Source organism: Netta rufina, assembly GCF_964035555.1.
Source record: "Netta rufina genome assembly, chromosome: 39".
NCBI lineage: Eukaryota > Metazoa > Chordata > Aves > Anseriformes > Anatidae > Netta > Netta rufina.
In genome coordinates, this window is record NC_140163.1 from 50,496 (window position 1) to 67,554 (window position 17,059).

Consider the following 17,059-nt stretch of genomic DNA (forward strand, 5'->3'; position numbering starts at 1 on the left):
CCCCCCAGCTCCCCCAACCCCCCCCCAAATCCCTTCCAGCCCCCCCAAATCCCCCTAACACCCCTCCATCCCCCCCAAAATGCCCCCCAGCCCTCCCCCAACCCCCTCAATACCCTTCTTAGCCCCCCCAAACCCCCCAAATCCCTTCCCAGCCCCCCAACCCCCCCCCCAAATCCCTTCCCAGCCCCCCAAACCCCCCAAATCCCTTCCCAGCTCCCCCAAACCCCCCCAAAATCCTTCCCGGCCCCCCAAATCCCCCCAACCCCTCCAAAATGCCCCTCCAACCCTCCCAAAAGCCCCTCCAACCCCCCCAAATCCCCCCTAACACCCCACCGTTCCCCCCCAAAATGCCCCCAGCTCCCCCAACCCCCCCCAAATCCCTTCCCAGCCCCCCAAATCCCCCTAACACCCTCCATCCCCCCCAAAATGCCCCCAGCTCCCCAACCCCCCCCAAATCCCTTCCCAGCCCCCCCAAACCCCCCCAATCCCTTCCCAACCCCCCCAAATCCCCCCAGCCCTACCCCAGCGCGGCCAGCAACGCCCAGTACTGGTTGATCTGCAGCATGGCGGCGTCCAGCAGCGTGTGGATGTCCCGCAGGCAGCGCAGCCGCGCCTCCACGTGCTGCCTCTCGTGGCCCTCAGCGCCCGCAGCTCCTCCGCCGTCAGCCCCCGCGAAGCCCGCGGGGGGCACCGGCATCGGGGGGAACCCTAAAAGGGGCCGACGGTGAGAGACGAAAGGAAAAAAAACCCCAAAAATCCCCTAAAGAATCAATCGGAGGCTTACCGAAAAGCGGAGGCCACGGCATCGCCAGCCACGGGGGCGGGAGGGGAAGGGCGGAGGCGTCGGCGGGTCTGGGAGCTAAGGGGTTAAAAAAATGTGGTTAACGGGGTGGGAAACGGAAGTTTGGCCCCGAAATTGATGTGGGGAGAGGGGTGAGGCTCACCTGAAGCGGCAGAGGGGCTGGGAGTGGGGTTGTCGGAGCCGTTGGGGGCGGGAGGGAAGGGCCCCACTGGGGGCCAGAAGGGGAACATGCCCGGGGAAAGGGAGGCAGCATCCCTGTGGGACTGGGGGGAAAAAAAAAAGAGAGAAAATCAGCCAAAACACCCCAAAATTCCCTTAAAAAGGTCAGCTATAGGCACAGTTTCGATGCTGGCTTCAAATTTCCCCCAAATCAGGCTGAAATCCTACAGGTTTGGGACACCCCAAAAGCAGAAAAGCTGTGGTTTGGGGTAGAAGATTTCTTTTTTGGGGTTGATTTTCCCTTTTGGGGGTCAGTTTTTCCCTTTTTTAGGTTAGTTTTACACTTTTTTGGGGCCAGAAGGGGAATGTGCCCAGGGGAAAAGGAGGCTGCATCCCCTGCAGGACTATGGGAAAAAGAGAAATCAGCCAAAACACCCCAAAATGGCCTTAAAATGGTGGCTGCAGGCGCAGCATCAATGCTGGCCTCAAGTTTCCCCAAAATCAGGCTGAAATCCTACAGTTTTGGGACACCCCAAAAGCAAAAAGCCGAAGTTTGGGGTAGAAGTTTTCTTTTTGGGTTGATTTTCCCTTTTGGGGGTCAGTTTTTCCCTTTTTTTAGGGTTAGTTTACACTTTTTGGGTTCAGAAGGGGAACATGCCAGGAGAAAGGGCAGCAGCATCTCCTGCGGACTGGGGGAAAGAGAAAAATCACCCAAAACACCCCAAAATGGCCTTAAAATGACTGCCTGAAGGTGTGGGTTTGCTGTTCGCTTAGAGTTTCACAGAAACCAGGCTGAAATCCTACAGTTTTGGGGCATCCCAAAAGCAAAAAGCTGAGGGTTTGGGTGCAGGTTTTCTTTCTGGGTGGCTCTTCCCCCCTTTTTGGGTGTTTTGCCTTTTTGGGGGCACTTTTTTCCCTTTCTGGGCAGCTCTTCCCTTTTGGGGGACCTGTTTTTCCCTTTTTTGGGGCACATTTTCCCCTTTCAGGACCAGCTTTTCCCTTTTTGAGAGTTTTTTTCCTTTCTGGGCTGTGTTTTTCCTTTTTTAGGGTCGCTTTTCCCATTTCGGGGGCAAGCTTTTTCCTTTTTGGGATGGGCTTCTCCCCTTTTGGGGAGGGTTTTCCTTTTTTGGGCACATTTTCCCTTTCTGGGGCAGCTTTCTTCCTCTTTGGGTGCATCTCCCCTTTTTTGGGCATGTTTTTCTTTTCTGGGGCACGTTTTCCCCCTTTTTTGGGGCATATTTACATTTTTAGGGCACATTTTTCCCCTTTTTTGGGTGTAGGTTTCCCTTTTGGGGGCACATTTTCCCTTTCTGGAGTAGGCTTTTCCCTCTTTGGGCACATTTTTCCCTTTGTGGGGCACATTTTCCCCTTTTTGGGGGCACATTTTCCTGGCAAGTATTTCCTTTTTGGGGGCTGCTTTTTTTTCTCTTTGGGGCAGACTTTTTCCCATTTTCAGGTGCATTTTCCCTTTTTAGGGCACATTTTTCCTTTCTGGGTAGCGTTTCCCTCTTTGGGGCACACTTTTCCCTTTTCAGGTGTAGGTTTCCCTTTTGGGGGTGCATTTTTCCTTTCTGGAGTAGGTTTTTTCCTCTTGAGGCACATTTTCCCTTTCTGGGGTGTGTTTTCCCTTTTTGGGGGCACATTTTCCCTTTCTGGGGCCGGTTTTTTTTTCCTCTTTCGGCCGACGTTTCCCATTTTTGGGGCGCGTTTTCCCCTTTTGGGTCCCTTTCTCCCCTTTTTTGGGGTGCTGATGCTCACAGTTCGGGGGCTGCGGTGCGGCGGGGTCTGCGGCGGGGCTGGGGCTGCTCGGGGGCTCCGGGGGGGGCTGCGCGGGGAGGGAGGCGCGGAGCACGTCCATGCGGCACGTGGGGCACGTCTGCTGCCGCTGGAACCACGACCGCAGGCAGCTGCCGGGGAAAAAAAAGCAGATTTGGGGTTTTACCACCACCCTGCCCCCAAGTCACACCCCCACACCCCGTATTTTTGACCGCCGAGGTAAATAACACCCCCAAAACCCCGAATTTTTGTCTTGTAGGATGAGTAACACCCCCTAGACCCCAAATCTACGTCCACCTTGACAAGTCACACCCCCCCCGACCCCAAATCTTTGTCCAGGGTGACAGGGAACACCCCACAGACCACAAATTTTTGTCCCGTGGGACAAATCCCCACCCCCGAGACCCCAGATTTTTGTCCAGGGTGATAAAGAACACCCTCTAAACCCCAATTTTTTTGTCCAGCATGACAAGTTAACACCCCTCAGACCCCAAATCTTTGTCCTGTGGGGACAAAATCCCACCCCCGAGACCCCAAATCTTTGTCCTGCATGACAAATTAACACCCCCCAGACCCCAAACCCTTCCTCCTGTGGGACAAATAGCACCCCCCAGACCCCAAACCTTCCTCCTGTGGGACAAATAACACCCCCCAGACCCCAAACCTTCATCCTGTGGGATTAATCCCACACCCCAGACCCCAAATCTTTGTCCTGAGAGTTGAAAACACCCCCCAGACCCCATTTTTTTGGTCCCGCAAACAAATAACACCCCCCAGACCCCAAACCTTCATCTTGTGGGACAAATAACACCCCATAGACCCCAAACCTTCATCTTCTGGGACAAATAACACGCCCCAAACCCAAAATCTTCATCTTGTGGGACAAATCCCACCCCCAGACCCCAAACCTTCATCCCGTGGGACGAATCCCATGCCCAAGACCCCAAACCTTTGTCCTGAGTGGTGAACAACACCCCCCCAGACCCCATTTTTTTGGTCCTGCGTGACAAATAACACCCCCCAGACCCCAAACCTTCATCTTGTGGGACAAATCCCACCCCCAGACCCCAAACCTTCATCCTGTGGGATTAATCCCACACCCCGGGCCCCAAATCTTTGTCCTGAGTGGTGAACAACACCCCCCAGACCCCATTTTTTTGGTCCTGTGTGACAAATAACACCCCCCAGACCCCAAACCTTCATCTTGTGGGATAAATCTCACCCCCCAGACCCAAACCTTCATCCCGTGGGACAAATCCCACCCCCAAGACCCCAAATCTTTGTCCTGAGTGGTGAATAACACCCCCCAGACCCCAAACCTTCATCCCGTGGGATTAATCCCACACCCCAGACGCCAAATCTTTGTCCTGAGAGGTGAAAAACACCCCCCAGACCCCATTTTTTTTGGTCCTGCAAGACAAATAACACCCCCCAGACCCCAAACCTTCATCTTGTGGGACAAATCTCACCCCCCAGACCCCAAACCTTCATCCCGTGGGACAAATCCCACCCCCAAGACCCCAAATCTTTGTCCTGAGTGGTGAATAACACCCCCCAGACCCCATTTTTTTGGTCCTGCGTGACAAATAACACCCCCCAGACCCCAAACCCTTCGTCCTGTGGGACAAATCCCACCCCCAGACCCCAAATCTTTGTCCTGAGTGGTGAATAACACCCCCCAGACCCCAAACCTTCATCCCGTGGGACGAATCCCACCCCCAAGACCCCAAACCTTTGTCCTGAGTGGTGAACAACACCCCCCAGACCCCATTTTTTTGGTCCTGTGTGACAAATAACACCCCCCAGACCCCAAACCCTTCGTCCTGTGGGACAAATCCCACCCCCAAGACCCCAAATCTTTGCCCCGGTGTCCTTGGGGCCCCCACCTGGTGTGGAAGATGTGGTTGCAGGGCAGGCGCTTGGCCCCCGTCACCATCTCCTCGCGGCAGATGATGCAGACGTTGTCCACGGCCTGCAGCTCCTCCGGGGTGGCGTCGGGGTAGCTGCGGGGGGAACGGGGTCGAGAAGAGGTTACGGGGAAAAGATTGGGGGAAAAGGCACCGGGAACAGCCTCCTGCAGCACCTCCAAACCCCCTCCAGGGGTTTGTGGCTGAAATCAAGCTTTAGGGGGGGGGTTGGGGGTGTCTGCAAAGAGGTTTTCCCTGTAAAAGTCTCTCCTAGGGGGGATTTAAGGGGATCCACAACCCCTTTTTCCCCTATAAGGTCTCTCCAAGGGGCATTTAAGGGGATCCATAAATGCTTTTTGCCCTATAAGGCCTCTCCAAGGGGAATTTAAGAGCACCTGCAAGCCCTTTCTCCCCGTAAGATCTTTCCAAGGGGGATTTCATGGGATCCACAACCCTATAAAGGTCTTTCCAATGGGGATTTAAGGGCATCTTTTAACCCCTTTCTCCATATAGAATCTCTCCAAGAGGGATTTAAGGGGATGCACAACCCCTTTTTCCTCTGTAAGGGGGATTTAAGGGATTCTGCAACCCCTTTGTCCCTATACAATCTTTCCAAGGGGGGATTTCATGGGATCCACAACCCTACAAGGTCTCTCCAGGGGGAATTTCACAGGATCTGCAACCCTACGAGGTCTTCCCAAGGAGGGTTTAAGGGATTCTGCAACCCCTTTGTCCCTATAAGGTCTTTTCAAAGAGAATTTCACAGCACCCGCGACCCTACAAGGTCATTCCAAGAGGTATTTAAGGGCATCCACAACCTGTTTTCCCCCTATAAGGAGGATTTTAGGTATTCTGCGACCCCTTTCTCCACGTAAGATCTTTCCAAGGGGGATTTCACAGCATCCATGACCCTACAAGGTCTTTCCAAGGGGGTCTTAAGGGCATCCACAGCCCCTTTCCCCCTCCGAGGTCTCTCCAAAAGGGGTTTTGGGGCATCCCCAACCCTTCAAGCTCCTCCCACCCCTTTTCCCGTGCTAAAAACGAGTTGTTTTCCCCCCCCCCAAAAACCCCTCCTCCCCCTCATTTTTCGGCGCGGGGACTCACAGCGTGTTCATGTTGCGGATGGCGCGGCGCGACATGATGGCATCAGTCACGGCTTTCTTAAACTGCCTGCGAGGCAACGGGGACAAATTTGGGGTCACAGCCAGGCGCCCCCGGCCCCAAAAGCTGCCCCGAAGCCGCTCACCTCATGGCCAGGTACATGGGGCGGATGGCGAAGAGGGGGAAGGTGTGCACTTTGATCATGATGGTCATGAAGGCCATGTAGAGGAGGACTTTGATGAACCCTGAGGGGGGAAAGAAAAAAATTAGGGAAGGGTTTTAAGTAGTTGTGGGGTGGGGGAAGCAGGACGGGACCCCAAAAGCGGTTTAGGAGGGGATTTAGGGGGGGGGGTTGTTCCACCTCGTTACCCGCCTCCGCCCACAAATCCCGCTGCTGAGAAAACCCAACGGGGTGGAAAAAAGGGATTTTAAGGGAAAATAAATAAACAAATAAATAAATTGGGGAGGAAAGAAGGAAAAGGGCGGCGGGAGCTCGGCGTACCCGTGAAGAGCTCCGTGTAGAGCATGTAGACGGCTTTGCTGTCCCAGGGATTCTCGTTCTGCAGGTCGATGGAGTGCAGCACGTACTTGATGAAGATGGTGAGCACCATGGTCATGAGGATGGCGTACTGCAGGGCACCAAGAGGGCAGGGGGGGGGGCTCAGGACCCGTTTTGGGGGGGGTTTTGGGGGCAGAACGGGGAGCGGGGCCTCACCTCGAAGCCGAAAACCAGCTGGACAGAGGCTCCCCGCGTGAGGATGCTGTGGTACGCGTGGCTGACGAAGAGGAAATCCAGGATCCCCAGCAGGAACATCAGGGCTGTGGCGGTTAGTGGGGTTAATTGGCACCACTAACGAGGCTGGCAGCACCACCAGCTCATCAGGAACCCCCCTGCGCACATCCCAGCCCCTGTTTGCAAGGCCAATCCCCTGCTAATTCCTCCCCCAGCCCGTTCGGGGTCTCCAAATCCCTTCCCCACAACCAAAAAAGTGTTTTCCCACATGTCTGGGACCCCATTTCACCCAAAAAACGCATTTTCCCATGCATCTGGGACCCCATTTCCCCCCAAAAAAGCGTTTTCCCATGCATCTGGGACCCCATTTCCCCCAAAAAAGCATTTTCCTACACATCTGGGATCCCATTTCCCCCCAAAACATGTTTTTCTATACACCTCAACCCCATTTCCCCCAAGAAAAAGCATTTTCCTGTACAGCTGAGACCCCATTTCCCCCCCAAACGTGTCTTCCTACGCGTCTGGAATCCCATCTTCACCCAAAACACATTTTCCTACACATCTGAGATCCCACTTTCCCTCCAAGAAGTGTCTTCCTACGCACCAGGGACCCCATTTTCCCCCCAAAACACGCCCCAAACCCCTCCTGACACCCCCTTCTCCCCACCCAAACCCCAGAGCTCGTTAAACCCCCAGCTGGGCCCTCTCTAACAGAGCGGCCCCGATAACGTTATCTCACCCCACGCTTTTTTTCTCCCCCCCCACCCCCACCCTATGCAAATAAGGCACCGAAATTATCTTTCCTGCCCAGCTGCGGAGGGGGCAAAGCCCCCCCCGGGCTGGGAAGCGGCCCTGGGGGGGGGGGAAGGCGCCACTCACACACGATACGGAAGTGGAAGAGCCAGGAGATGTTGGGGCTGCGCTCCATCTGCGGGGAAAAGGGGAGGAAACGCTAAAAAAAAACTCCCCTCCGGACCCAAAATCGAGCTTTTTCGCCTGTTTTTTTCCCACTCACGAAGTCCACCCGGTCCTCGGCCAGCCAGTGGAAGCACTTGAGGAAGAGGAGGAGGGTGAAGAGGGCGACGAAGCGGGGGCTGAAGTCGTCCCTGAAGACGGTGAAGGCCAGGCAGGTCTCCGTCACCGCGTACCACGAGCGCTCCAGGAGGTGCTGCAGGACAAAGGCAGCTGGCAGCGCGCTCAGGGAGCCCACAATACCCCAAAAAATCAAAGAAATCCCCCCAAAACACGTTAACATCCCCCTCAGCCCCACAGGACTCAGCCCTGGAGTCCTAAATCCTCCCTAAAGTTAAGGGTTTTGCTCCCCAGGGCGGAAAAGAGTCTAATAATGCAATTCTGAGCCCCCCCGAAATCCAATAAAAAGCCCTAAAACCTGTTAGCATCCCCCTCAGCCCCTCAGGATTCAGCTCTGGAGTCCTAAGTCAGAGAATTTTGCTCCCCAGGGTGGAAAAGAGTCTAATAAAGTACCTCTGAGCCCCCCCAAAATCCACTGAAAACCCCTAAAAGCCGTTCACATTCCCCTCAGCCCTTCAGGATTCGACCCTGGAGTCCTAAACTTACCCTGAACCGGAGGATTTAGTGCCCTCAAGCCCTCCAGGATGGGAAAAAGAACCAAAGAAAAGTCCCAAAACATGTTAACATTCCCCTTGGCCCTGCAGGATTCAGCCCTGGAGTCCTAAATCCTCCCCAAATCTAAGAATTTTGCTCCCCAGGGTGGAAAAAAGTCTAATAAAGCACTTCTGAGCCCCCCAAAAATCCAATAAAAAGCCCTAAAACCTGTTAACATCCCCCTCAGCCCCACAGGATTCAGCCCCGGAGTCCCAAACCCTCCCAAAATCGGAGGATTTCGGGCCAAGCTCGGCTCACCTCCATCTCTGCTGCCCGCAGCTGCCCGAAGAAAACCTTGCCCATGAATTTGCCCAGCAGGAAAACCAGCACGAAGGCTTGGATGTAGAGAACCTGCGGGGGGAAAGAGAGACAGGGAGGGTTTTTTTGGGGAAAAAGAGGTGCTTTGGGGGCGAAAAGGGGGCAGTTGGGGGGCAAAAAGGGGGCATTTTTGGGGAAAAAGGGGTCACTGCAGGGCGAAAAGGGCCGCTTTGGGGCCAAAAGGAGACATTTTTTGGGGAAAAAGGGGCTGCTGCAAGGCAAAAAGGGCCGCTTTGGGGCCAAAAGGGGGCATTTTTGGGGAAAAAGGGGTCACTGCAGGGCAAAAAGGGACGCTTTGGGGCCAAAAGGGGGCATTTTTGGGGAAAAAGGGACTGCTGCAGGGCAAAAAGGGCCGCTTTGGGGCCAAAAGGGGGCATTTGGGGGGAAAAAGGGGTCACTGCAGGGCAAAAAGGGCCGCTTTGGGGCCAAAAGGAGACATTTTTTGGGGAAAAAGGGGCTGCTGCAGGGCGAAAAGGGCCGCTTTGGGGCCAAAAGGGAGCATTTGGGGGGAAAAAGGGGTCACTGCAGGGCAAAAAGGGCCACTTTGGGGCCCTGAAAGCAGAAGTGAGCCCCCCCCACGGCATTCAGGCGTGACTCCACGCGCCGCCGCCGGCTTCGTTTCCCCTCAACCACCCCTAATTAATTAATTACCCGCCAGCAAAGCCGCTGGGGAACGCTTCGGGGGCAGGAAAGGAACAAACCTCGTGCTCCTCGCAGCCGTTACCCGCAGAAAAACAACCGGGGAGGCAGCTCCGCGCTTCCTTCCCCCAAAAGCGGGATTTCAGCCCCAAATCTTTGCCCCGGGGGGGTTTTTTTTTTGTACTCACGGCCATGCTGGGGCTGGATTTGGTGAGATAAACCACGGTGGGGTAGAACTGGTGCTTGAGGTAGTAGGCGTGGGCCACCACGGCCGTGGTGAGCGCCAGGCTGCCTGCCATCACCGCCGCCGTGCACAGCATCTCCGCGGCCCGGCCGCCTGTAGGGGGGGGTGGGGGGGGGAAAAAGGGGGTTTTTGGGGAAAAAAAAAGGAAAAAAGGCTTAGCGGGGGGGTATCGGGGCTGGTTGGGGCTTGGTGGGAGCTGGGGGTTGTTAAATCCCGGAGTCTGGCCTCAAATTTGGTCCCGTTCGTGGCTCCCCCCCCCTGCAGCTGTTGTACCCTGTAAGTGCCCCCACCCCCATCTGTGCCTGCCCCAAACTCCCCCCATAAACACCCCCCAACACCCCCTCACATCCCCCCACCCCTACTTACACCCCCCTCCACGTCTCAGCCCCCATAAACCCCCTCAAAGCCCCCCCAGCCCAACCTATGCCCCCCAACCTCCCCCCAAAATGTCACAGCCCCCTAGAAGTGCCCCCAGCACCCCCCTACACACCCCCCAGCCCTACCTGCGTGCCCCCCAACCACCCCCCCCCACTGCATCACACCCCCCTTAAGCCCCCCTAACTCCTACCAACGTGCCCCACCGTCACAGCTCCTCATAAACACCCCCGAAATCCCCTCACACCCCCCCAACCCTACCTATGCGCCCCCCAACTGCACCACACCCCCCATAAACACCCCCATTAGAGACCCCACACCCCCTAAACCCCCCATTCCTATCTACGTGACCCCCCAACCACCCCCCCACCGCATCACACCCCCCATAAGCACCCCCAAAGCCCCCCCACTCCAACCTATATACCCTAAACACCCCCCTTCATACCAAAGCCCCCCAATAAGCGCCCCTAAAGCCCCCCCACACCCCCTAAATCTCTCAATCCCTATCTACGTGCCCCCCAATGACCCCCCCACTTCATCACACCCCCCTTAAACGCCCCCAAAGCCCCCCCCCTCCTACCTACGTGCCCCCCTCCCTGTCACAGCCCCTCATAAATACCCCCAAAACCCCCTCACGCCCCCTGCAACCCCCCCATTCCTACCTACGCGCCCCCAACCACCCCCCACTGCGTCACCCCCCCCAACCCCCCCCTCAAAGCCCCCCCACCCTGTCACAGCCCCCCATAAGCCCCCCCACGCCCCCTAACCCCCCCCAGCCCCCTCTTACCACCCCCAAACCGCCACCACGACCCCCCCCCCCGCCCCCTTATCCCCCCTTTTCCCCTCACGACTCAGGCTCCGAGCCCCCCCCCCCCCCCAAGCCCCCTCCCCCACTCACCCGGCCCCGCCGCCGCCGCCGCGCCCCCCGCCTCAGGCCGCTCCTCCCTCAGCCGGAAGCGCCTCGGCGCGAGACACCTCACTTCCGCCCGGCCTGCACCACAGCGCCGCCCTGCGGGGGGGGTGGGGGGAGGACAGAATGAAGGGGGCCTTTCGCCGTTTCCCCTCCGCCTAAATTCCTCCGTCTCCGTTTTAGCTCTCAAGGGATTTATCTTTCAGTTTAATTACCCTCAGGGAGGGGGGGGGCGGCGCTGCGGTTCCCCCTGTAACTAACATGGGTTAACCCCCCCCCGCGCCCGCACTTGGTACGATCCGAGCCGCCCCTCAGCCGGCGCAGAGGGAGGGGGCGGGAGCGCCAAGGGTCCCGTGGCTCGCTCTCATTGGCCAGCCCGCGCGGCTCTCGACCAATCAGAAAAATCTCCCGCGCGGCTGTTGCTAAGAGGAAGGGAGACGGGGGGGGCGCGATGAGCTGAGCTCGGCCTCAGCCCGCTACTCTCCCCTCAAAGAGCTCAGCCTATCAGCAGCGCCTCTCCCTCAGTTTCGCACTTCTGATTGGCTGGCCTTTCTTGAAGCCCCGCCTTCGCGGCTTTGACTGACAGCGAGGCCTGAGGGGAGAGGGGTGGGGCGGGCGGCTTCTTCCTACTCCGCTTCTGATTGGCCGGCGGCGTGGGCGGGCGGCCTATAGATAGGCGGAGGCCGGCGGGGGGCGGGGTTAAGGTGGTCCCGCCTGTCGCCACGCCCCGTGCGTCCTGTTCAGGTGAGGGAGGGGGGAGCGAGGAGGCGAAGGGCGGGAAAAGCACGAGGCGGGAAAGCGCCAGGGCGTCGTCGCTGCCCCTGAGGTGATTTCTTTCCCCTTTTCTGAGAGAAAAACTCGGGAGTTTTGAGGTAAATTTGCCGTCTTTCTCCCCTGCCCGCGTGCGGGGGGCTGAGCTCAGGTGGTGCAAGGTGAAAATAGCCCCGTAAGCTTTTTTATTGTTGTTTTATGTGGTGCGTCTTGTCCCTCTCCCCCTGAGGGAAGGGGGACCCCGGTGGTTTTCTGAGGGAAAATGGAGGGTGCAAAAGCTCTGAGGGCTCTGCGGGCCCTGTGCATTGAGCTTTGATGAAGTGCAGCGCTTTAACACTCTCTTCCTGCATTAAAAAAGGTGTTTTTTCCCTTTTTTTTCAGTAGTTGGTGGGGTGGCTGCTGGTTGCCCTTCAGCAAGGGGCTGCAAGAGGCACCCCCTCTCCTGGCTGCCGCTATCAAACCTAAAAACACTTTATTTGTGGTTAGGTGCTGGGAGAGGCAATGAAACCTGCACAAATGAGGTGTTTTCTTGCTTTTATTGGAGATGAGCCCGGTTTTACTTCATATTGGGGATAAATTAGTTGTGCTTATTACTACTTTGGCCCAAATGGGAGCTGCTTTAACCCCAAACTGCTTCCTATATTGTTCTTCAACCCTTTTCAGCATCAGACTGGTAGCTGTAAAGATGCTTTGAATGCCTCAAAGGTTAGGATTCACTGGGTGTTTTTTCCTCTGGTTAAAATACGTGTGTTTTATGATTAAAGTTCTGATTAAAACATATTTAATTAAACAAAATACCTGTTCTTTTAACAAAGTATAAGATAAATTGCCTCCTGCGGAGGGAATAGCATTCTTCTGCTCCTCCAGTTTTCTGAACCCTTTGAAGCATTTTGCATCTTTAAACCAGAAATCCTGGCTTTAACAACAAAAAAAATTAATCTTTTTTTTTTTTTTTCTAATAATTGCAGCTCTAATTTTCCTAACAGGTGTTTTGGGGCTTTCTAAAGATTATTTTGCCACCTTGGGCTCGCTAGAGCAGGTGACGAGGCTGCAGCTGGGTGTGCTCCACATCCCTTTAGCAAGAAAAAGGAGCTCCTGAAGAGCATTACGCTATTAAAATAACACAAAGAATACTGAAATAATGATAACAAAGCAACAAACCAGTGAAATAGTGGGGAAAACAAAAAAAAAAAAAAGCAGAAGTTACTGAAAAGATGGGAGCAAGGAGGTCATGTGAGGTGTAAGGGTGGGAAATTGGTGGGACAAAGCACCTTCCAAAGGTGTTTTCCTGCCGTAAAACATACCCAAAATGTCAAAACAGACCAAAAAATGTCAGCTGGGGAATTAAAATACTTATGTGTATATATATCTTCTTCTGTTGTTTCTGGGAAACCAGGCAGTGATGTGTTTAGCTCTTTTTTTGGGGCTAGAAAATGGCATTTCTGCACTTTCCTTCTGGTGTAGGGGAATAAGACAGGAGTTAAACCTCAATTTGTCAAAAACATGGTGCTTTTTTTCCTCTATACCTATTTTTTTTTCCTTAAAGCTACTTAAAGGATGGGAGAAGAGCCACTCAGTGCAGCTCACCTGTTCATGCCTGCCATGGTTTTACCCAATTTTGGGTTGTTTATTCAAGGAAATTCAAACAAACAAACTTTTTTTTTCAGCCTGAAGTGGCTGAAAAGGGCTGTGGAGCCCTAAAATTGTATTTTGGGGGGAGGTTGGGTCAGTTTGAGGGGAATTTGAGGGGTCTGGGGTCTGGGGGTCTAGTCTTTAAAGGGGATTTGAGCCAGGGGGCTGGCTTGGGGGGAAAGCCTCAGGCTTTGGGGTGGGGGCTAGGGGTGTCGGGTCCGTTTTGGGGCAACTCTGGGCTCTTTCCCTACACAGCTGCTGGCCCTATGAAGCACCCCCCCAGCCTCACCCCCCCTCCGGCCTCTGCCCCCTCGGGGGGGCAGCGGTGCAGCAGGAGACCCCCCCTGGCTTGGGGGTCCTGCGGGCAGCCCCCAACCCCCAGCAGCGCCCCGCGGAGCCTCCACCTGCACCGCCAGGAGCGGGAAGCCTTCTTCAGCCTCCTGGGTAAGAGCAAAAACACCCAAATCCTGGGAAAACTACCCAAAACTCCCTCTGTTTTTTTTTAAAAAAGCGGATGGATGGGGGTGTGTGCCACGGAATTATTTGTAAATAGCTGATTTTTGTCTCCATCTTGTTACAGAAGATGACGTGGTGCAGGAGTTCCTTGCAATGGATGTCTGCTATAGGATTTCCGATAAGGTCAACCGGCCCCAAATGCAGGGACCTCGGGGGCTGGGCCGAAATTGCTGCTGGTTTGGTCCCGTTTGGGGAAATCTGACCAAAACTGCTGCCGATCGGGTTCCATTTTTGACAGTCTTAGTCAAAACACACTGGTTTTGTCCAGTTTTGGGGGTTTTGACTAAAACCACCGCTGGTTTGGTCCTGTTTCTGTTTTTTGATCAAAACAATTGCTGGTTTAGTCCCACTTTTCACAATTTTAGTTAAAAAACAAACAAACAAAAAAAAAACCCAACCACTGATTCGTGTCCAGTTCTTGTGTTTTTTGACCAAAACCGTTGTGCTTTGGACCTGGTTTTGGCCATTTTAGTCAAAAACAAACAAACAAACAAAAAACACTGATTTTTGTCTAGTTTCTGTGTTTTTGATTAAAACCGTGGCTGGCTTGTTCCATTTTTTGTGTGTTTTTTGGCTAAACCTGTTGTGTTTTGCTCCTGTGTTTTTTTTTTTTTTTTGACTAAAACCACCACGATTTGGTTCCAGCTTCTTGACCCAAACCTGGTGCTTTTTGGTGCCTGGTTTTGACTAAAAACCTCCTTTTTTTTCTTTTTTTTCTTTTTTTTCCCCACTGCCCCCAGTACCTGCTGGCGATGGCGCTGACGTACTTCAAGCGCGCCGGGCTGCCCACGACCGAGTACACCCGCATCAACCTCTTCACCGCCCTGTACGTTCATCAGCCCTAACGCCACCGTTGGCTAATCCCCTGGTTGACCAAAACACCCTGATTTCACCCCGTTTCCCCTCCCAGGTACCTGGCGAGCGACATGGAGGAGGACGAGGAGGAGCACAAGTACGAGATCTTCCCCTGGGCGCTGGGGCCGGGCTGGCGCCGGCATTTTCCCCGCTTCTTGCGCCGCCGCGACCGCCTCTGGGCCCGCATGAGCTACCGGGCGGCCGTCAGCCGGCACTGCTGCGAGGAGGTCAGTGCGCTGCCAAAATCCCCCCGTTTGGCCCCAAAAAAATCCCCCAACCACCATCAAAGCAGGGGAAGTTTCATGGAGAGATGGGGGCCTTGCGGCTTCGCTGCTCGGCTGTGGTGGAGCTGGCCGTGCAGCTTTTGGCTTAAAAACATCGCTTTTTTGGAATGAGGTTGGTTCTAAAAGGCTGTGCTCAAAGCATGATTCTCTTAAAGCCTGTTTTTTTTGAAACTTATTTTTTAAGGCTTAAAATTAAAGGTGATTTCTGGGGGTTCCATGCTCCCAAGCCAGCAGCGAACCCCTCACCGTGCCACCAGTGCACTCATGCCAGCTCCCCTGTGGCACTCTTCACCCCAAACCGTACATTTTGTGCCCCAAACCACGTACTTTTCTCCCCAAACCCTGCCTGTTTTGCCCCAAACCACGTATTTCTCTCCCTTTTCTCCCCAAACCCTGCCTGTTTTGCCCCAAACCACGTATTTCTCTCCCTTTTCTCCCCAAACCCTGCCTGTTTTGCCCCAAACCACGTATTTCTCTCCCTTTTCTCCTCACACCCTGCCTGTTTTGCCCCAAATCATGCATTTCTCTCCCTTTTCTCCTCACACCCTGCCTGTTTTGCCCCAAACTATATGCTTTTCTCCCTAAATCGCATACTTCTCTCACCAAACCCTGCCTATTTTGCCCCAAACCGTGCTTTTCTCTTCCCCAATCCTGCCTGTTTTGCCCCAAACCATGCATTTTTCTCCCTTTCCTCCTCAAACTCTGCCTGTTCTCTCCCCAAACTGCGCATTTCTCTCCCTTTTCTGCCCAAACCGTGCATTTCTCTCCCCGAACCCTGCCTGTGCTGTCCCAAACCGTGTAATTTTTCTCCGTTTTCTCCCCCGACCCTGCCCGTTTTGCCCCAAACCGTGTGTTTCTCTCCCCAAACCCCCTCCCTGCCCGCAGATCATGGCGACGGAGCCCTTGCACTGGGCCTGGCTGCGCCAGCGCCCCCCCCAGCACAGCGGGGCCGTCCGCAGCTACGCCGGGGACCCCCGGCCCCGCGCCCCCCCCGCCGGCCCCCCGGGAGGAGGAAGAGGATGAGGATGAAGAAGACGACGAAGCCCTGGTGCCCGCCGTCCTCGTCCTCCCCCTGCAGCACCCCCCTGGCTGTGCCTAAACCCACCGAGCACCCGAAATTTGGGGCGTGACGGGCTCGGGGCCGCGTTCCCCACGTTTTTCTCGCGGTTTGCCCAAAATTTGGGCTTTTAAACTCAGAATCTGCTCGCTGGGCCGCTCGTGTGCGGCGCTAACGGGGCCGTTTTTGGGTGTTCTCCCCCACTTTTGCCCACTCTTCCAATGAATCTAACCCAAACCCTTTGCTGTGAGCACCACCTGCTGCTGTTGCCACCCCACACCACAACCAACACCCGTTTTTGCTGTTTTTCACCCCAAAACTCCCCCTTTTTGTTACGAGCCCTAAGTCAGGGGGGTGTAGTGAGGAGCCACGGCGCAATTGGTGCAAAAAGGGGTGAAAACAGGCAACGTGAAGCACTTAATCATCATTTTTGTGTTGTGGGGGGGGAGAAGGGGAGGGGCGCGGTGCGCGCTGCTAAAAATAGGCCCCAAAATTTGGGGGGAAAAGGGGAAAAAGGAGCAGGGCGGGGCAATAACCGCCTGTTTTTGCTTGGCAGGGCCCCACTGCTGCGAAGCGCCCGGGAGGGAGCAGAGCCGTGGGTTCAGGTAGGGATGGGCCCTGCTATTACACGCGTGTTACGCATGTTACATGCATGTTACATGCATGTCACATGTTACACGCGTGTTCTGCCCCTCCACATGTCCCCTCTGCAGCCAAACGTGGTGCACGCGTGTGTCACAGGCTCACATGCCCCAGGTTTGTGTGTCCTTGCCCTGCACACGCGTGTCCCAGCCTGCACACGCCTCCCACATGCATGTTCCAGCCCCACACATGCCTCCCACACGTGTGTCCTGGTCCCCACACGTGTCCCAGCCCACACATGCCTCCCCCACGCATGTCCTGGCCCCACACACACGTGTCCCAGCCTGCACACGCCTCCCACATGCGTGTCCTGACCCCCACATGCATGTCGCAGCCTGCACACGCCTCCTACATGTGTGCCCCAGCCCCCACACGCCTCCCACACGCGTGTCCCAGCCCCACACACGCATGTCCCAGCCTGCACACGCCTCCTACATGTGTGTCCCAGCCCCCACATGCCTCCCACACGCGTGTCCCAGCCTGCACACGCCTCCCCCACGCGTGTCCCAGCCCACACGTGCCTCCCCCACGCATGTCCTGGCCCCACACACACGTGTCCCAGCCTGCACACGCCTCCTACATGTGTGTCCCAGCCCCCACACGCCTCCCACACGCATGTCCCAGCCCCCCACACGCGTGTCCCAACCCGCACACGCCTCCCACACGCCTGTCCTTGACCTCCACACGCCTCCCCCACGCGTGTCCCGGCCCG

At 55.5% G+C, this 17,059-nt stretch overlaps 3 protein-coding genes across 3 annotated transcripts in view; 1 reads left to right on the plus strand and 2 right to left on the minus strand.

Annotated features, from left to right (window-relative positions):
- Positions 1-416, minus strand: part of LOC311220725 (pre-mRNA-processing factor 39-like) — a gene marked incomplete at its 5' end in the record, with an annotated part of 8,918 nt that extends 8,502 nt beyond the window's left edge. Inside the window, one exon of the mRNA XM_084304279.1 lies at positions 410-416. Coding sequence (XP_084160405.1) covers positions 410-416 — 7 coding nt within the window. The remainder of the gene's footprint in view (positions 1-409) is intronic.
- Positions 417-517: 101 nt separating this feature from the next.
- Positions 518-10,633, minus strand: SYVN1 (synoviolin 1; the record flags this gene model as incomplete). Its single annotated transcript, XM_084304280.1, is given in 15 exon segments — positions 518-708; positions 785-859; positions 945-1,039; positions 1,041-1,065; positions 2,720-2,868; positions 4,624-4,740; positions 5,749-5,814; positions 5,891-5,990; positions 6,248-6,374; positions 6,461-6,564; positions 7,358-7,406; positions 7,494-7,646; positions 8,363-8,455; positions 9,250-9,398; positions 10,579-10,633. Coding segments are annotated over 14 exon segments (1,476 nt in total). The 5' UTR covers positions 9,382-9,398; positions 10,579-10,633.
- Positions 10,634-13,259: 2,626 nt separating this feature from the next.
- SPDYC (speedy/RINGO cell cycle regulator family member C) lies at positions 13,260-15,671 on the plus strand (the record flags this gene model as incomplete). The annotated part of the gene is made up of 5 exons (XM_084304281.1): positions 13,260-13,437; positions 13,574-13,632; positions 14,250-14,335; positions 14,420-14,591; positions 15,534-15,671. 5 exons carry the CDS (start codon positions 13,260-13,262, stop codon positions 15,669-15,671), a joined length of 633 nt encoding a protein of 210 aa, XP_084160407.1.
- Positions 15,672-17,059: the final 1,388 nt, after the last annotated feature.